General features: G+C 41.6%; 1 protein-coding gene and 1 long non-coding RNA gene across 3 annotated transcripts; one reads left to right on the forward strand and one right to left on the reverse strand.

The window, feature by feature from the left end:
• Window positions 1–196: 196 nt before the first annotated feature.
• On the reverse strand, window positions 197–14361 carry LOC128588044 (uncharacterized). Its single transcript, XR_008380690.1, has 4 exons — window positions 14242–14361; window positions 11714–11798; window positions 1174–1281; window positions 197–513 (listed from the first exon to the last, which is right to left on the reverse strand). It is a non-coding gene; the product is annotated as an uncharacterized LOC128588044 (long non-coding RNA).
• FDCSP (follicular dendritic cell secreted protein) lies at window positions 12901–18816 on the forward strand. 2 transcript variants are annotated; one of them, XM_053594625.1, is made up of 5 exons: window positions 12901–13003; window positions 14498–14567; window positions 16606–16638; window positions 17588–17799; window positions 18731–18816. In XM_053594625.1, the coding sequence occupies exons 2-4, from the start codon at window positions 14499–14501 to the stop codon at window positions 17756–17758; spliced, it is 273 nt and encodes a 90-aa protein (XP_053450600.1). In that variant the 5' UTR covers window positions 12901–13003; window position 14498; the 3' UTR covers window positions 17759–17799; window positions 18731–18816. The 2 variants fall into 2 exon arrangements, with proteins under 2 accessions (XP_053450600.1, XP_053450611.1); XM_053594636.1 differs by having other exon boundaries at window positions 12901–12991.
• Window positions 18817–20703: the final 1887 nt, after the last annotated feature.

Genomic DNA, 20703 nt, shown 5'->3' on the forward strand with positions numbered 1-20703 from the left:
CTCACAGAGTGCCTCTGCCAAGTCAGTATCTCCCTTTGCACTAAACATCGCAATGACACCAACATAGCTGCGTTCGGAAAAAACCTCAAAATGTTAAGGAAATTGCACAGTGACAAAGAAATTTCAGGTTTCATGACTTTTGCATCAAGCCTAACCTTGAATAATTACCTTTCTCAATCTTCATCAGCAATGAGGCTGCACTGGGAGTTTGGCAGAGGAGCAGGCTTAGAACGGCACCGAAAAGTAAAAAACACGCACCAAAAACGACGTAATCCGAAGGGCAAACTTAAAGTGTTTGCTTCTTCTAATCCCTCCTTCTATGAAAATTAATACTCGACATTCTTGAGATAAAGAAAAGTCTATAAACATCAGGAGTAGGTAGTGTTAACATCTCTTTAGAAAAGTCTCCTCCTTTGCACAATGAAAGGCAATCCAGTGGTGCCCGTGGCTCAGAGGGTAGGGAGCCGGCCCCATACACTGAGGGTGGTGGGTTCAAACCCAGCCCTGGCCAAACTGCAACAACAAAAAAAAAAGAAAGGCAATCCATGTTGTTTAACCGGAAATACTGAAGAGATTTTAGTATTTTATGACTTTGCTCTATACAGTACCAACTCCAGTGGAAGTATTTTATTTCTCTAATAGGCAATTTATAAGCTATCTGGGAAGTTTTGCACAAAACAGTCTGATGCTACAAAAATGCTCTTCCATCTCATTTTTCAGAGAATAGGCCGCGGTGACACTTTGGATAACATTTTAGGCCGTTCACGCCTCCATGCTGGTATCAGTATCGTGATGCTTCTCCTGAATTTTTTTTTTTTACTTGTAAGTGATGTTACTCTCTTTAAATATGACTTTAAAATAATACAATTATATAGTAAGTCTTCTTTTCATAAACTGTATTTCTTTTCAAATTATCCTGTCGTTGTCTAATGGAGAACATAACAACCCTGAGAATAAAGCTTATGGCATTAAATCTACTGGATAATTGTACTAAGGAAGCCTCTGGGAAATGCCGTCACCCATGAGGATGAAGACCACTGTCACTGGGTGTGTGACAGGGACTGTGGCTGATGAGCTACACAGGTGCTGAGTTGGACACGGCATCTGCATGTCTCCCCCAGGCCCGTCCAGTCAGCGTCCTTCTGCTTCCCTCCCCGTGAAAGTCACACTTACGTGGTGGTGATAATCACAAGGTCCATATTCCCACTATGACACGGCTACATGGTGAGGTGGCTGTTCTCACTCCTCAGGAGATTCCTACCTGTTCAGGGACGCCACGTCCTATAGATAGAGAACAGGGTGCAGTTTGGATTTCATCAGGTCTGGCTTCGAACCTGTGTCTGACCCTCCAGCAAGTCACTTACCCTCTCTGAGTGTCAGTTTTCTCAGGTACAAATTGGAGATAACAACACCTCTTAGAATGTCTGAAAGGACTGCGTGAAATGGCGTGTGTAAGACACAGGGCTCACGCAGAGTACTCAGAAAATGTCAATTGCCTCCTTTTCACATGTGAATATAAAAATACCTGTACTTTTAACTTACTTCCTCACTTTTAGGCCGTCAGCTGAAATTCTGAGAACATGAGAACTTTTTCTAAGTATTCTAGGCTGACAGATCACGGTTCTTAGAATGAGATTGTGTGGACGTTTAGTAATGTGCGGCCCCCATAACAACCCTCATGAGCCTCTTTCTGTAGACCACACACAGGCATCCCTCAGCGACACTGCAGGCTCCGTTCCGACCACCACACTAGCAGGAGACACGTGGATGTTCGTGGTTTTCCAGTGCATATGAAGTGTGTTTATACAGTGCCTTAGTCTATGAACCATGAAACAGCATTATGTCTGAAGACAACTACATACCTTAAAAAAAATTATTACTAAAAAATGCTAATGGACTGAACACATGCTGTTGGAAAAATAGCACCAACAGACTTGACACAAACTTTCAATTTGTTTTTAAAAAATGCAATCTCAGAATTGCAGTAAAGCAAAGTGCAATGACATAGGTTCACTCTGGTTCTGCCAGTTCTGTGGCCCTGGAGAGAGCTGACTAATCGATGCGGGACTGTGGCATCCCAGTGTTACTTAAATATATAACAGCATCAAGCAGATAAGTACTCAACAGTAAAATAATAATGATAAACATTGACGAGTTAATTCAAGAATAAATATTTTGATGGAAACCTTAATGTCAAACTATACATGCTGAATTTATTTCTTTATTTCTGGAAATATTTACAGGAACTTATTCTGGATAGTTTTAACTGATCCAATTAAGTGATTCAAGACTTGAAAACAAGTTGCCTAATCTCTGACTGTTTGGCACCCAATTTGTCACAGAAAAACACTAAGTTTTGTTTAGGCTCTTTGCAGCAACCACGTTTAAACACCTGAATACTATAACCACTATCAATGAGATAATCCATATTTTCAAAATTATAGGGCTTTAAATTTTCAAAATTAGGGCTTTAAATTCTATCGTTGTTAATAAAGTTAAGAAGACGAGACTGTGGACCTTATGGAAGCGTCCCCGGAACATGTGGAAAGAGCAATGTTGTTTTAACCCTGCGACCCCGTCTCCATCCAGCCCCACAAGAGAAGGGCAGAGAGAAAAGGCTAATAGATCTTTGCAGTTCGGCCGGGACCTGGTTCAAACCCACCACCCTCTGTATATGAGGCCAGCGCCTTACTCACTGAACCCCAGGTGCTGCCCCAGGCTATTAGCTCTCTAATGGGTTTGACCAGAATAGTTCATCAGAGAATAATTGCCGTGAAATCAACCTGCTTACATTTGTTAATCCTCAAACCCTTTCCTACCACCCTTCCCTGCTGGGTGATTTAAACATATCACAACATGGTTAGTTCAAGACTGAAGCAGAGAATCCAAGCATGGCTTTCCTCCAAAATTACATCCAGATCTCACCTGTTCTCATAGCGAAGGTGTTGCTACTTTTAAATATATCCTCATAGGCATGGCACCTGTAGCTCAGTGGCTAGGATGCCAGCCACATACACCAGAGATGGCAGGTTTGAATCCAGCCCGGGCCTGCCAAACAACAATGACAACTACAACCACATACTCCAGAGCTGGAGGGTTCAAATCCACTCTGGGCCTGCCAAACAACAATGATAACTACAACCAAAAAATAGCTGGGTGCCTGTAGTCCCAGCTACTTGGGAGGCTGAGGCAAGAGAATCAATTGCTTAAGTGCAAGAGTTTGAGGTTGCTGTGAGTTGTGACACCATGGCACTCTACCCAGGGCGACATAGTGAGACTCTGTCTTAAATATAATAAATAAATAAATAAATGCATTCCTCATACCTATGACTGCATTAAGGTATAGAACATTCCCACTCCACCTCCGAGAGCCTTTCTGCTCTTTCCCAATCCAGTCTCTCCATTCTCGTGCTGACCACCTACTTTCCTCCTTTCTCTCAATGTATATTATTTTTCCTGTTCTGGAGCTCTGTGTAAACTAAATCATTCCCTATATAATCTTTGTGTCTGGTTTCTTTTATTAAACGTAACACATTTGTGATTCATCATGTTACAGCTTAAGAGTCTGTATGAACGTCTATCAGTTCCTTGATCCACACTCATCCGGGCTGTTTCCAGGTACTGGTCTTCAGGACTAAAGCCGTGAGGAACAGTCTTGTACAGCTCATTTTGTAAACATGTTTTACATCTCTTGAGCAAATCCCAACACCAGTAGATCTACCTGAAGGCTAAGTGTGTGTTATAAGAGACTGCTGAACAGTTCCTAATGTGGCCCCACTATTTTATAACCTGACTGACAATGTGTAAGAATTTCAGTTCTTGGCTCGGCACCCACCGCTCAGTGGTTAAGGCACCAGCCACATACACCAAGGCTGTAGGTTTGAACCCAGCCCAGGTCTGCTAAACAACAATGACAACCACAACAAAAATGGCCGGGCGTCGTGGCGGTCGCCTGTAATCCTGGCTACTTGGGAGGCTGAGGCAGGAGAATCGCTTAAGCTGGAGTCTGAAGTTGCTGTGAGCTGTGATGCCACAGTACTCTACTGAGGGCGACATAGTAAGACTCTGTCTCAGAAAAAAAGAAAAAAAAAGAATTTCAGTTCTTTCACTTTCTGGTCCACAGTTAGAACTGTCTGTTTTGTTTGTCTGTTTGTTTTGATCATTTTTACAAGTTTGTCTTTTTTCAAAAATCCCTTACGTTTTAACCTTCACAGAGTTTAAACCTCCAGCCTCTTTTCTTCTTTCTCAAATATTGTTGCATGAACACTTTTATTGTAATTTCAATACCATTTATAAATAATTACTGACTCCTAAATCAGCATGTTTTTAGACTCACATTTCTCTGTGAGAACACAATTCTCTGTCTTTTTGATGTTAGCTACTTTAACAAGTATGAAGAGACATCTCGTGGTTATAATTTATATTTGCCTGATGATTAATTAATTATGATTAATTATGTTTATTTTTTCTATGCTCACTTGTCCTTTATGTATCTTGTTTTTGAAGGGCATTATTCTATATATGTCAATTAATTTTTAAAGAATGTAAGAAAACTGTCTTCTATTTACAGGCATGTTTCCCCATTTGGGGGTTCTTCCTTCCTTCCTGTAGGTCTGTTTTATCTGTTATAATTTCCCTTTAATCTCAAGAAATTTCCTTAAAATTAATTTAGCTTGTGTCTGATGGCTATGAATGCCCTCAGTTTTTATTCATCTAAAAATATTCCACATTTTTAGGCAAATTTTGGATATACATTTCTAAGTCAGCAAATTTCATTTTTCTTTCCACATTTGATAATTTGATTTATTCTGCGCTGCTCCCCGCTGGCAACATGCCTTTCGCACGGCTCTAATCTGTGTCTGTGTTCAGCGGTTTGGTTCTAATAGACGAGATGCAGCTATCGTCCTACGAACCCTGTGGTCGGTGCTGAGCTCCCTGGAGCCGCACCCTGGGTTTGATCAAACTTGGAAGAGTCTTCTCAGTAGCTCTTTGACTGTTGCTGTGCTGTTTCTCCTTTTCTCTCATTCTGGAGTTCCAATTTCATGAACCTTGGATAACATGATACTATTCCTTAGATCACTGAGCTGTTGTTAATTTATTTTTTCTGAATGTTTCAGTTTGAAAAATTTGTATTGACTTTCAAATTCACTGATCCTCTCTTCTGTAATGTCCGATCTGATTCTACTATTAAAAATCAGCTAATAAATATTTTACTTAAAAAAATTTTAATTCTAAGATTTCCCTTTAGTTTTTTAACAGTTTCCTTGTCAAAGGTCAATAATTGGTGAGCAGCTCTGCTCACTAATATTATCTCCTCAAATAATAAGACATGAAAATACTACCGTACACTTTGTATATTATATCAAATTCCATTAAGCATATTGTATATGTAAAACATCTTAAAAATAAAATAATTATTAATGTCTGCTTTTTAATGTATACCATTAGGATAAAAAGAAATTTGTGGCTGCTTTCAAAACTTTTCTTGTCCCAAACTGTACTCCCTTTTTAAATACAGCTATGATTTAAAGTATATAAAACTAAGACTATATTATAAAGTAGTTTTTGTTCAAACAAGTTTGAATGTAATCTCTTTTAATATGAAAGTGGTTTTTAAAATAACAGATTATAAAATTATTTAAGATTTTCACAATCTCAATGTGATTCACTGGGTGAATTTCCTCTGAAGTTCATGTTCTTGTGTTGTGATTATGAACCGACTAGTTATAAGTTTACTTGTCATCTTGGGTATCTTTTTTTATTTTAACAGAGTCTTACTCTGCCACCTGGGCTAGAGTGCAGTGGTATCATCACAGCTCACAGCAACTTTGAATTCCTGGGTTCAAGTGATCTTCCTGCCTCAGCCTCCAGAGTAGCTGGAACTACAGGCACCTGCCATCACATCCAGCTAATTTTTCTATTTTTGTGTAGAGCCGGGGTCTTGCTGTTGCTCAAGGTGGTCTTGAATTCCTGACTTCAAGGGATTCTCCTGCCTTGATCTCCCAAAGTTCTAGGATTACAGGCACAAGCCACCACACCCAGCCAGATGTCTAACTTCCAAAGCTCATTGTATAACTTATTCCATCCGGGGCTGTAGTGAACATGTGTGTGTTTGTACATGGATACATGTGTGTACACATAGTAATTCATATAAAATAGTGGTCAAGTTTCATAAGCATTTTGAAAATGTTACCTTAAACAGTACATAGCTAATAGATCACTTTCTGATTATAAAGATACTTTAAGAGGTAGTATAATTAGAATCTTTGTCAGATGCAGAAAACTTATATTTTGATAACTTTTTAAAAAAGTAAGTGGGCAAAACCTTAAAATTCTGAATGATGAACATAAGCAGATTAAGGAGACCAGAAGTTCAAGTTTGTACTTTTAATATCAACAAACTGCCACATAGAAAGCATCATTTTGGTTTAAATTGTTAAGCAAATAAGAAAAAATGGTATTGTCATTTTAATGTGGAATAACCGAGTGGTTATAAAAGGTTAAGAGACACCTGCAAGTTATATCAGCAAGTGAGCGGGCGGTGTGGTTCAGACCAGACACACAACTCTTCAGGCCTCTTTCTAGACCTCTGCAGAGGAGACCAGGGGTCGGGGAACGTCTGTCCAGGAGGAGTCGCAGAGTCTACAGGGCTCTGCGCACCCAGATGTGGCACTAGGGCTGCAAACCATGTCATACATCAAAACATTTAAGTGCTAGTCAAACATTATGGAAAAAATACTTGATAGTGCACAGGAGAGCGTCTTTCATTTTGTGTGGTTTTATATTTAAACCAATATCAGTTTTAACTAGATAAATCATGTATTTTACAGAGGGAGTGGGAGTGTAAGAATAGGTTATATAACCTATTTGTGATGATGTATGTCAAATGTGCAATTTCTATCATTTAAGCCATAGGAAATATATCAAATGTTTAATGAAATTTGCTGTAAAATCAAATTGTATTGGTAAGAAGATAGGTTGAGTGTTAATGCACAGGGTTCTCAGGAGACGTCCTGAGCAGGTGCTACTGGCTCAGTCCTCTCACTCTGCGAGCACTCAGGACACACCCAGTGCGCTGGGTGAGCAGGGTGGGGCAGCTCTGGCCCCTACGGGTACTGACCCCCTGCCAAAAATCTGCAACCACTTCCCTTTTCAATAGTGAGGGCCACGCATGCCGTGGAAACTAGGGAACTGCCAACATTCACATTCTTCAGCCTCGACACACAGGGCTGTGATGCTTTTCCAGGAATCCACAGACACTAAATTCGTGACTAGTTGAATGTGCACCTTTTGAAGAGGCCTTAAGAGAATTCAAGGATTAATTGCCCGTGTCCATTCTCTTATAAGGAAGACATCACAGAAGTTGGCATACAGGTAAGCTGGTGAAGGTTAAACCATTTCTTGTGGTTTTCAAGTTACAGAACAGATGGATGACGATCTGAAAAGTATGCATGTATTGAATTTCTCCAAACTCCATAGACCACAAATGTGGGATAAGATATTTCTGCTTCCCATTGAAATAATAGCTAATCCCTTGCTAAGGCTTCCCACAAAGTGGTTTATAATGTGCATCTCTCTACCACTAATCTAATCCCTACTGCTAATAGGGATTTTTTATTTAGCTAGTTGCCAACCCTTTTCTGGTAATCTATTCCCATTCCTGTTACACCCAGTCTGAGGGCTTTACAGCTGGAAGGTTACAGAGAGGTAATAATCTAACCAATTCCAACAGCTGCAAAACAACCCCCCTCTGCTAAATGTCAGCCTGTGGTCACCCAGCCTCCTTGAATATCTGCAGAGATGGGTGGATGGGTGTTTTCAATCTTTAAGACAGTTTTTTATAGAGTACTTTAGTATCTTGATATATTAATTTTTACTTTTGACATCTGAGTCCCCACGTATAAACCTGTGAGTGCTTTCATATGACAAGCTGTTCACGTTCCTTGTATGAACCGCTCACAACCTCAGAGTCAATTACCTCTACAGGTGAGAAAATTGATGTGTCCACTCACCAGAAACACAAAAGAAGATCTAAACATCTAAACACAGATTCATCTGTCAGATCTGTGGTTTTCTCCCCCTTACTCGCTCCCCCTTACTAAGCCAAGCTTGACTTCACCCAAGCAGGACAGCCCGGCTTTGGGGGACCGCTGGCTTAGCCCCGGCTACTTGTGGGACAGCGTTTGAGAACAGAAGCTGATGATCAAGACAGTGAAAAGCGTCCACTAGAACCCAGGTCTGTGTGGGGAAGGCGAAGGCTGGAGATGTAGAGCTTCTTTGTGTTGGAGTTTCCCATCTAAGTACTTTTTTGAAGAAATAATATAAAATTGCCCAGAATCCCAGACCCAACACCTTTACCTGACAATGAACACAAAGGTGTAACTATCAGGAACAAGGAGAGCGTTTTCAGTGAAAACATTTTTTCTCTTCTTTAGTTATCAAGATTCACTTAAACAATGATCTGTAAAGGGTAATTGTCCTAAAATATCCAGCAGTTTCTTCTTAAGTTTAAAAATAAATGCATGACTAAATTACTTCAGTTCAGCTAATAATTATTTATTATCCACAATTTGCACACCACAGCATAAAATATTGTAGAGTCGACATACTAAGACTAAATATTTAAAAGCCCTGAAAGAAGTTTAGACATCAAACTACGTGTCCATTTCAGTAATTAATCAGGCTTAATTACTGAAAGTGTAACTACGTTTAAAATGTCACCAAAATGCTTTCCGTACACTAATTATTGGGTCACCAAAATATCTATCACTTTGCCATACTAACTGTGTTGTTCACTACTGAAAAATTGTACCATCAACAACAGGAATAGAAGTGTGTGCAGCAGGAAGTGTGTGCAGCAGGAAGTCTGTGCAGCAGGGAGTGTGTGCAACAGGGAGTGTGTGTAGCAGGGAGTGTGCGCAACAGGGAGTCTGTGCAGCAGTGAGTGTGTACAGAAGGGAGTGTGTGCAGAAGGGAGTGTGTGCAGCAGTGAGTGTGTGCAGCAGGGAGTGTGTACAGAAGGGAGTGTGTGCAGCAGGGAGTGTGTGCAGCAGTGAGTGTGTGCAACAGGGAGTGTGTGCAGCAGGGAGTGTGTACAGAAGGGAGTGTGTGCAGCAGGGAGTGTGTGCAGCAAGGAGTGTGTACAGAAGGGAGTGTGTGCAGCAGTGAGTGTGCAACAGGGAGTGTGTGCAGCAGGGAGTGTGTACAGAAGGGAGTGTGTGCAGCAGGGAGTGTGTACAGAAGGGAGTGTGTGCAGAAGGGAGTGTGTGCGGCAGGGAGTGTGTGCAGCAGGGAGTGTGTGCGGCAGGGAGTGTGTGCAGCAGGGAGTGTGTACAGAAGGGAGTGTGTGCAGCAGTGAGTGTGTGCAGAAGGGAGTGTGTGCAGAAGGGAGTGTGTGCAGCAGTGAGTGTGCAACAGGGAGTGTGTGCAGCAGGGAGTGTGTGCGGCAGGGAGTGTGTGCAGCAGGGAGTGTGTACAGAAGGGAGTGTGTGCAGCAGTGAGTGTGTGCAGAAGGGAGTGTGTGCAGAAGGGAGTGTGTGCAGCAGTGAGTGTGCAACAGGGAGTGTGTGCAGCAGGGAGTGTGTGCGGCAGGGAGTGTGTGCAGCAGGGAGTGTGTACAGAAGGGAGTGTGTGCAGCAGTGAGTGTGCAACAGGGAGTGTGTGCAGAAGGGAGTGTGTACAGAAGGGAGTGTGTGCAGCAGTGAGTGTGTGCAGCAGGGAGTGTGTGCAGAAGGGAGTGTGTACAGAAGGGAGTGTGTGCAGCAGTGAGTGTGTGCAGAAGGGAGTGTGTGCAGCAGGGAGTGTGTGCAGAAGGGAGTGTGTGCAGCAGGGAGTGTGTGCAGAAGGGAGTGTGTGCAGCTGCCCGTAAGCCCCATCATGGCCACACACACTCCACACAGGTCACCCTTTCTCTTTCTGGATTAGACTCCTCTATCTTTCTATTCCTTCCCAAGCATGTTTTTTTGATCTCAGTTTTTCCAAGTCCATTAGGAACTAGTCAAACTCTTATTCTTTGAAAAACAAATATTTATTGATCGGCCCTATAGTAAAAGACAGCCAATATGCTGGGTACTAATACATGAGAATTAGAATGCATCAGCCTGGTTCTAAAGGAGCTTATAAATGAATGGGGATAAGTTTCCAAAGTAATTTTGCCCAATATTTAAATCTGAAGTTTTGAATCTTCATATGCGTAAGAACAGCTAACCGCATTTTACTGGGACAACCCGACTGTCAGTGCCCTGCCACTTCCTTATGTTTCTTTTCCCACTATGAAATAAAATCTGTGGGTCACTACCAGAATTTAAAAGAAATAAATTGGAATAGAGTGAAAAAAGATTTTTAAAAGACTACACTATGATAGAACATGTCGAAAATAGAACAGAGTAGAAAGCTTCAGCAAGTTCCTCTGGTCGCAAGTTAAAAATAATTTTATGGAACCTTTGTCTAAATTGTGTGTTTGTACTAAGTTACCACTCAGAATGCATTTTTTTTACCGTGGCTTTCATTTTTAAAATTTTGAAAGCCACTCGAGAAGGATTCATCTTTACTGAGGGAAAATACTAGGGGCAGGAAAGCTGAGAAGCTGCTGTAACAGAGAGAGGAGGGGCCAAACTGAGGAAATAATAATACGCATGAAGAGATTGGTTCTGGGACATTACAAGAATGAAAAAGTTACTGACAATTTGTAGTAGAAGGGAAGACGCAAGAAAAGAATTGAGTTGTCTCAGATTTCCTTCTTGATAACTAAGTGATCGATCATCATTGGCTGAATGATTAAATAAAAGTGAAGAGCGGATTTAGAAGAAAAATAGTAAACCCAATTTTAAATACATTGGGACTGGCATACACATCAGACAATAAATGAATTAGGTGGTTGGATACAGACCCTGGGTGCCACGGGAAGAGCTTTTGCTGATGGCGTCTTGAGTGAGAAGTAGATTTTATTACTCAGACCTTGCAAAGACTAGGTAAAAATTTAGACAAATGGTCGAATATAGTAAGTCAAGGAAAAGGACCAGAAAAGAAGACTTAATCTGCTATTAAAAGAAAAAGAACAGGGAACAGTGATTGTAAGAAGCCGATAAAGATAAAAATAGATTTCTAGATGGGAATCGTCACCACAGTTAGATGGTGACAGTAAAGATGTGGGAATAATGCAGGACAGAAATCACATTTGGTTTCCTAATCACGTTGCAATAGGCAACTTGTTAGAGAAATTTCAGATAGAAACTGAATTAGAAGAAATAGAAGTATGTTTTAGGTAAGGAAGTAAATAGTGTGCCCCCCACCACCACACACACACACATACACACACACACACGTGCGCACACCCCTGCCATCCCGGGCTCTGGGGAAGTCTGTTCTGCATGGTTCAAACTTGAAAGCCAATATGCTATGACCTAAGCCAGGTATAAGACATTTGAGCACTTTTCCTTAAATTCATGAGATAAGGTTAAGTTACAGGTAAAGAAAGTTGGATACTTCTCTGACTTTACTAACCTTTTGCTCCAGTGACAGTAAAAAGTGCTAGTGAAGAGTGTGAGTTTTGGAGCCCTCTGCATTTCAGAGCACTAGTCACAGCTCCTACCTGGCGCATCCGCACCGTCTAACATCCCTGCTTCTCAGCCCCTTCACCTAGGAGGCAGCAGTGTTGATGACAGGTCCTCTCTCAGAGTCGGCTGTTTGGGGGATTAAGTGACATGATACTCACAGTGCATTCGGGTTGTGCCTCAGCACACAACGTCCTCCAGGAATATGTGAGCTGTTATCATTCAAGTTTTCTTCAGAACTGGTTTCTAGAAAAGATAAAAGGAAGAGACGCACAAGTGTGATTCAGACTCTATAACCTCCATTGAACTCAAAAACGCAATATTCTTGAGTGGTCTCAAATAACTGGTGAAAATACCAAGTTTTAGGACTCTTGAAAACAGCTTATACAAAATACTGGCATATTTAAAGTGATTCCAGTTTTTTGAGGGCTCTTGCCTGTAGTCCAACACTTAATGATTGTACTTTTTCTGTTGTAAGTACATTTTTTATTTTAAAAAACTGAATATTGTGTTCCATAAAGTAACTGAGATACTTTGATGCCCCCCAATACTATTCACTCACCTGTAAGTTCTAATTGTGGTCACTAAAATCAGAGAGCTGCAAGCAGAATAATGCAAAAAGTTTTAATCCCGTCTTTAACATTTTTTTTCTGGAATTTGATATTTAATTGTTTTAATTTGAAGTTTTGGGGGGGGGTTGTTTGTTTGTTTTTTGAAACAAGAGTCTCACTTTGTTACCCTTGGTAGAGTGCAGTGGCGTCACAGCTCAGAGCAACCTCAGACTCTTGGGCTCACATGAGCCTCAGCCTCACAAGTAGCTGGGACTACAGGTTCCCACCACAACGCCAGGCTTTCTTCTCTCTCTTTTTTTTTTTAGAGACAGGGTCTCGCTTTGGCTCAGGCTGGTCTTGAACTCCGGAGCTCAGGCAATCCGTCCACCTCGACCTCGGATTACAGGTGTGAGCCACCATGCCCAGCTATCACCTTTAACATTTTTATACTCTTTTGACTTTCTGAAAATCCCAAAACTACCAAACATTATTTCCAATAGATTATAACCAATACCAACAGGATACTTAGAAATACTTTTAATTTTTGAAATTAAAGGAAAAATTTCAAAAACGAGAGCATGGATCACTATCATATGACATGATAAGCTTCAAATACACAAGACACAAGATTTGAAAAAGAAACACACAAAGGTTGGATGTGGTAGTTACTCAGCCAAAGTTTCTGTGAAACTCAAATGTTGGTTATTCCCCAATTTCAACACAGGGTGATGGCTGATGATTCAGCTGAGCAGTAACTGATCCCAGGAGCGGCCTCAAGCCGCAGACTTCTCTGTTGCTCCACCTTGGAGGGTATAAAGCAGCTGTGATACTCCAGCTACGCACCAACTCTCACACAAGCATCAGACAGGAGCTGCTCCAAAGGCCGAGGTACGAGCCATCGTGAGTATCACTGTCAACTAAGGGCACATGTCTCTTCCGTAAATATAGGTATATTGACATATATGTCTATCGACTATCAAAATTGAAATTATTAAGGCTATCATTAATGGTTGCTTGAATTTGTAAACTTAGTAATTAGATCATCGTCTGAATATTTCTGTTTGCAAAGCTTTTCCTTAACATCTGCATCCTGACTTAGTAATTCTGGAGTGCCTGTAATTGAATCTTCGTGGGAGTGGGTCAGAAGGAGACCACACAGACTCAGGTTCATCTCTTGAATTTTATGGGCCTCAAGTCAGCAAAGAAGGAACATGTCTCTAAAGTGTGAGACAAACAAGTGTCCACGTGTTTGTAGCCTCCCGCCTTAGCTTTAAAATGTATACAGTATGTGCTTTCCATTCGATACCATATCCTGTCGACTGGAACCAGGTATACACACGTGTTTCTGTGTTTGTGATGAAATATCTTACAAGAAAACACAAGACTTCCATGATTTCTTGTCTGCTCCATTATATATCCTTGATTAAATCTTTAACGTGGCTCAGTTGCTCGAACATAAATTATCAGTATTTTAACTGGCATATTTTACCAAAACACAGGATACGATAAGTAATCTACAACGTAAATTAAAATAAAATACTTTTAAAATGTCTAACATAGAATATTCTGAACACCATGGAGTTGGTGGAGTTGCCTGGAATCAAAGCAAAAAATTCTATAACCTAAATTAATGTCAAGAACATTGTTATAGGTAATGTTGCTTTAACTTCCTGAGGTCGCTAAATAACTATTTCTCTCCGTAATAAAATTCTCTGTACAAACCGAGGCATTATTTCATTCCAGAAACCTTACTTTTAATACCAAGTACAGAGAAGTGCTATTTTTAAGTTATCATGTGAAAGTTTATTTTTAAACTAACTGATATAATATAGTTGAAAATTTGCAAAACATCTTTGATTTTACGTAAAAAGTGATGTTCTCATTAACAAAGAGATTGGAGAGAGGAGAGCCGAGGACTCCTTGGGTGCTGTCTGAATGCCCCCTAGCAGAATGGAGAGGTGGGACAAAGTAAGCCAATGGCCACTGGAGAATGTGCATGTTGCCAGGGAGAGGAGGAGATTGCCACTGCTCCAGCTTCTCAGCGGCAGTATCCCGGTGTGAGGGAAAAGCAGTTTCTTCTCTTCAGTAAGGCTATCGAGAGCTAATCGTGAACGCCTTTTTCAAAGTTCCCCCAATACCTTCTTTCCCAGGAGGTTCCTCTGCCCTGTCCTTATAAACTCTTCAGTCTAATTCCAAAGTGCAGTCTGTTCCAGAGAATAATTGTATGGACCGGACATGTTACTGTCTGAACATTCCGTTCCTGCAGAGGAAAAAAAAGAGATCGGAGCCCTAAGATTCTAAGTGACTTGCTGGAAGTCAGGGAGCTATTACAGTGATGATGTATCCACACTAGGATTGCACCTTCTGATCCTATATCTGTTTTCTGACTTCCAGGATGTTTCTGAATAAGATGAGAACGCTGCTTCTGATCACAGCCATCTTGGCTGTAACTGCTGGCTTCCCGGTACGTGTCTATTATTCCAGAATATTTACATACAGTCATGTGTCACATATGATGTTTCAATCATTGACAGACTACATAAAATGCCGGTACCGTGGGACTGTAGTGGAACCGCAAAATCCCTGTGCCTGGGGACACTGTAGCCAGAGCGATGCCACCACTCACCCTCGCTCACATTTGTGGTGACGCTGGTGTAGGCAAACCTGCTATGGCCTCTCGAAACTAGTGCACACAGGGCAACACGGGGCCCAGCGCCCCTCAGAGCACTTGGCAATGACAATAAATGACTGTTACTGGTTTATGTTTTTACTACCTTTTCCTTTTATCATTATTTTAGAGTATATGCCTACTTATTTAAAAAAAGAAAAGTTAACTGTGAAACTGCCTCAGGTATGTCCTGCAGAAGATATTCCAAAGGAAGTCACTGCCATCACAGAGGACGCCAGCTCCATGCATGTCACTGTCCCCAAAGACCTTCCAATGGGACAGGACATGGAGGTGGAGACAGTGATATGCAGGACCCTAATTCCGGGTAGGCCTAGGCTAATATGTCATAGGTATCTGTGTCATAGTATAAACAAAAAAGTTTAAAAAGTTGAAAAAAGAAAAAAGCATATTGGGCGGCGCCTGTGGCTCAAGGAGTAGGGCGCCGGTCCCATATGCCGGAGGTGGCGGGTTCAAACCCAGCTCCGGCCAAAAAAACCAAAAAAAAAAAAAAAAAGAAAGAAAAAAGCATATAGAATAAAGGTATAAAATAATAAAAATTAAAAAAGAATAAGGATAGGGCTGGGCATGGTGCCCTCTGGGAAGCCAAGGCGTTGGATTGCCTGAGTTCATGAGTTTGAGACCAGCCTGAACAAGAGCAAGACCTCACAAATAGCCTCTATAAATAGCCGGGCGTTGTAGCAGACACCTGTAGTCCCAGCTACTCGAGAAGCTGAGGCAAGAGAATCGCTTGAGCCCAAGAGTTTGAGGTTGGTGTGAGCTGTGATGACACGGCATTCCACCAACGGTGACAAAGTGACACTCTGTCTCAATAAAAAAAAAGAGAGAATAAGGATATAAAGAGTGCAAATACTGTACACAGCTATACAATGTGTTTGTGTTTTAAGCTAAGTGTTATTACAAAAAAGCCAAAAAGTTTAAAATATGTCAATGTTTATAAAGTAAAAAAGTTACAGTAAGTTAAGCTTAATTTATTATTGAAGAAAGAAAAGTATGTTTTCATAAATATATCGCAGCTGAGCTGTGTAGTGAGTTTTAGTCTCCGTGGGTGAACAGTGACCCCTTAGATCTCCACATCCACTCACCACTCAGTGACCGCCCCCCAGAGCGGCTTCCAGCCCTGCAGGCCCCCCTCATTGCAGGTGCCTGATGCAGACACATTAGTTTCCATCTTTCACACTGGGTTTATCCTGTGCCTTTGCATGTTTAAACATGTTTAGCTACACAAACGCTCACGGCTGCGTTACAACTGCCTGCTGCACTCTCCAGCTCAGAGACAGGCTCTCGAGATTTTCAGCCCAGGGGCATCAGCCTACACCACACAACCCAGGGGCACCAGCCTGCACTTCACAGCCCAGGGGCATCAGCCTACACCACACAACCCAGGGGCACCAGCCTGCACTTCACAACCCAGGGGCATCAGCCTACACCACACAACCCAGGGGCATCAGCCTGCACTTCACAACCCAGGGGCATCAGCCCCCACCACATAGCCCAGGGGCATCAGCCTCCACCTCACAACCCAGGGGCATCAGCCCCCACCACACAGCCCAGGGGCATCAGCCTACACCTCACAGCCCAGGGGCATCAGCCTTTACCTCACAGCCCAGGGGGATGCAGCAGGCTGTGCCCTCTGGCCTGTGTGAGCCACACTGTGAGGGCTGCAGGGAAAGTCCTGATTCACGCTGTGTTGCTCAGATGCAACCCTGTTGTCAAGCAAGGCATGACTACGTTTTTGTTTTAATTCATGAATTCATCAATTCTTTGCATGTTTTCAGGAGCAGGTGTTGAATTAATTTCACTGTTTGAGTTTTAGGTTTCTCAAGACCAGGAGCGAGAAAAACGAAGCGTAAGTTATTCTCTTCCTCTGCTTTCCTATGATGTGTCCTCAATGGGCATTAAAGATTCTCATTTACACCAACACCTCAAACTCTAGAGAGATTCCAAAGAGTTTTGGGTATTAGCCTCAACAGAGGGTTTGACTCCAGGGATCTGAGCTCTGCTCTTACAGAGGGGTTATTTTCTCTGCATCACATGCCACAGTGGGGACCAGACCAAACCTGAATAACTGTGTGATGAACAGGTTAAAACATCTAAATAAAGTTCCTAACTGGTCATTTCTCCACTGTGCTTTAGCTCTGTAAAGCCCAGTCCAGCAAAGGTAAAATATATATATTTAAGACCTTAGCATTAGGCAATGTGGGCCAGTTTTGACAATTCCATCAAGAGCAAATTCACTCAAGGATTATTTGGATTTCAACAATTAACCAAAAATGTTTAAGAGAAAGAGTATCACACATGAATAGAGAAAGCCTTGCTTACAGCTTTGTTTATACATATATGGAAATCCTATTATCTGGAAAGCAAGGTTTTAGGGCTAATGCTATAAGCAGAGTGTTAAGGGTATAAACACTCACAGCCAATGACGGAAAGGAAGGAGGGAATTAAAAAGCACAGTATGGAAGGAGAAAGTGTTTCTAGCACACAATGTGGGTAAGGGCCTTGTATGAAGGAAAAGGGAGAAATTTTATGACACTTCAACTCCCCATCTTGGCCTTATGGTTTGAAACGTGATTATCAGAAAAACTTGGCTTTGAGTAGAAAGATACAGGAACATTGTTTTCTCCAAGCAACTTTCTGAAATGCTAAAAATTAATCAAATCCTCATTCATGACATGGATAGAAAGGGTAAATGGTTTTAGAGTCTCTAAAGCTTAAATACGGAGACCTATGTGGGAAAGCTGTTTTATTTCTCTTCTTTGTAAAGAGGAAAACAGGCTTTTTATTTCTTTCAACAGATCAGTGACAGCGACGAATCATCTGGACAGTTTTATGTACCCCGTTACCCATACCCCTTTGGCCCATACCCACCATTCCTTTATCAAAGATATCCTTGGCTCAGATATTACGGTTTTCCTATTCCAATACCTGCTTCTATGCCTGCAAATACTCCTCTTAACAGAAAGTAAAAAAGAAGGAAAGTCACAGTGAATTTAACCTGAAATGAGAGGTAAGAAGGCTTAGTACAGCCACGGGCCTGAGTTTGCTATTTGCTGTCCTTTGATTGGAATGCATCATTTTATGAAAAAGTGCCCTAATATTCCCAGGAAGCCCATGAAGTTCCAATTTGTTTCCGTGTTTTTCTCCGTAGAAACTGGTGGCGTCTCTACTCCAAGATACATGTGTGTGTAACAGCACAGCTGTTTAAATCCCCCAACAGAAACAAGCACGTTCCTATTAATAATTACATTTTTACAAAATGCTTTTTGACATTTTGTATTATTATCAACAACTATGCATTTTGGTTTGACTCAGAGGACTAAATAAGGTAGAACATTAAACTAGTGGAGACCATAGGAGCCAGGATTTTAAGGTAGACTTCAGCCTAGTCCTTAAAAAAATCATGTAATTTCCTTTTTTTTTTTTTTTTTTTATTGTTGGGGATTCATTGAGGGTACAAGAGACCAGGTTACACTGATTGCATTTGTTAGGTAAAGTCCCTCTTACAATCGTGTCTTGCCCCCCAAAAGGTGTGGCACACACCAAGGCAGTCAAGTAATTTTTCTAATACTAAATCCCCAAACCCAACTTCTGAATATCATATTATAGTAAACTCCTCAAAGACCCTGGGTTTCCCCTATGACAGAGGCCGCTATTGTCTCATCATATCAAAACAAAGCGGATGGTCAATCACTGGATGAATTGAGGGAGTATCGGTCTAAAGATTAAACTGGGAAACAGTAAACTTTCAGCCAGTGCCGACCAGGGAAGGCCGCTGCTCCTTCCCTACATCTACCCAGTGTTCTTGAGCAGAAAGTTTCCCAGTCCTTGAACTAACTCATGTACTTTTAAGCCAATATTTATAATTAAAATTCAGAAAACTTACAAATTCTCAAGTGATCCACTGAGATTAATGACCACATGTTTGTCATTTATTTCAGGTCACTGTAAAATTAAACATGAGCACCTCCACGAAGAATCAATATCCTTGTTACTAAAAGAAAAAATAAATGTGGTTAAAGCAGCATGCAGTATTCTCTAGTCGGTGTCCTTACTTATCTGCCTTAGTAAACATGAGAGGTTGATTTCTTGATTTCCACAAATCCCCTGATGAACACCCGAGAAGCAAACTGTGAAGAAGGAAAAGGCAGGAGGTGGCAGGGGACACAGCCGTCCCTCCGCGGGAGGCAGAGCCAGCAGGACTTCCCTGACAATGAGCCTTTCACTGGCCACAGAGACGGCTTTGTCTCCACAAGTTAATTATCAGGAAATTAGAACATTCTCTTTGAACAATGATTACATTTATGCCCCACAAGCTTAAGGTGTTTAAAGCTGAGCCTCTTAACATCAGTGACAGGAATTCCACCTCATCCATCCATAAACCGGCTATGACTCCACGTAGCCTAACGAGCCTCATGGAGCTAAGCAGGGGAACTGCTGTCCCTTGGTCCTCCTAGGACTGAAGGTTCTCGCACATTAAATATGCATTCCTTGCTATCAAAGTCAGTGATCCCGTTAAAATTATGGACGAGACAGCAAGAGGACCGAGTGGTCCTCATATAATTGGGTACATTAATTTTTAGGAACTGAGTTCCATCCCTACATTGAAGGTCACTGTATGAGCAGGAGAAGGCGGCCTGGGGAGTAAAGACAAGCACAATGGACAGAGGTGAGCAGAGCCCTGAGCCCCCAGCAGACGGCCGCTTATCTTCTTTTTGTGTGTTTTTTATTTTAATTAAAGACTTTGACATATCTCTGAACTCTCAGATTAGAACATTTCCTTTCTCCACCTCATGTTATGCAATTGTAACTTTCTAAGGAAAAAAGCCTGTCATTTGCTTTCAACTACTGGATTTGTGAAGATAATATATTCTATTATAATCAATCAATCAATTTAGACAACATCATCCCTGTTACTGACAGTTTTGAATATTGTATAGGTAGACGCATTTCAATCAATCCTGTCGATCAAAGCTCCATTTTCCTTGGTAGTCTAATGTGGTTCGTGGGTACAGTGCACATGAAAGCAGAGTCCAAAGTGCTTTCTAAGAAGCATTGATCTCACCAGACACCCTCCCCCTCAATTCATCTTCAAAATATTCTCTATTCCTGTACATAAATGAGATAACATTCTGGGAAATACCAGTTTAAAAAATCATATTAGTTTCCCAAATTAAACAACTACAGAACAATCCCCACTCCATTTAAAACAGTTGATAAAATCAGTATAGTCCCAAACACACAATGCTATTTTAAAATATAATTATCTGCAGAGACAGTAGATACCACGTTTGTGTGGAGTTTATATTGATTATTGAAAGAGGATTTCATGAAGAAGAAAAACAAAGAGCTAAATTCAATTCCATTATTCTGTCAGTTACCTGAAGGGAGGACCTTCATGTCTCCCAGACATTTTTTTAAATTGTACTCAGCTACTAACAACAGGACACAGTCATGCATGGCTTATGACAGGGATGTGTTTGGTATATAAGTCACTGTGGGGTCACAGCACACACTCACACAAAAAGGTGCACAGCCTGCACACACCTGGGCTACACAGCAGAGCCGGGTCACAGCACACTCACACAAACAGGTGCACAGCCTGCACACTCTGGGCTACATGGCAGAGCTGGGTCACAGCACCCTCACACAAACAGGTGCACAATCTGCATACTCCTGGGCTACGAGGCAGAGCTGGGTCACAGCACCCTCACACAAACAGGTGCACAATCTGCATACTCCTGGGCTACGAGGCAGAGCTGGGTCACAGCACACTCACAAACAGGTGCACAGCCTGCTCACACTTGGGCTACACGGCAGACTCGGGTCACAGCACACACACAAACAGGTGCACAGCCTGCACATTCCTGGGCTACGAGGCAGAGCCGGGTCACAGCAAACACTCACACAAACA

This window comes from Nycticebus coucang, chromosome 1, assembly GCF_027406575.1.
Source record: "Nycticebus coucang isolate mNycCou1 chromosome 1, mNycCou1.pri, whole genome shotgun sequence".
Lineage (NCBI taxonomy): Eukaryota > Metazoa > Chordata > Mammalia > Primates > Lorisidae > Nycticebus > Nycticebus coucang.

Excerpts from the sequence above, each read along its gene's own strand:
- FDCSP (XM_053594625.1), top strand. The coding sequence starts at position 14,499 with ATGTTTCTGAATAAGATGAGAACGCTGCTTCTGATCACAGCCATCTTG. Across the intron at positions 14,568-16,605 it reads CTGTAACTGCTGGCTTCCCG|GTTTCTCAAGACCAGGAGCG; the intron begins GTACGTGTCTAT and ends TTTGAGTTTTAG. Across the intron at positions 16,639-17,587 it reads AGGAGCGAGAAAAACGAAGC|ATCAGTGACAGCGACGAATC; the intron begins GTAAGTTATTCT and ends TTCTTTCAACAG.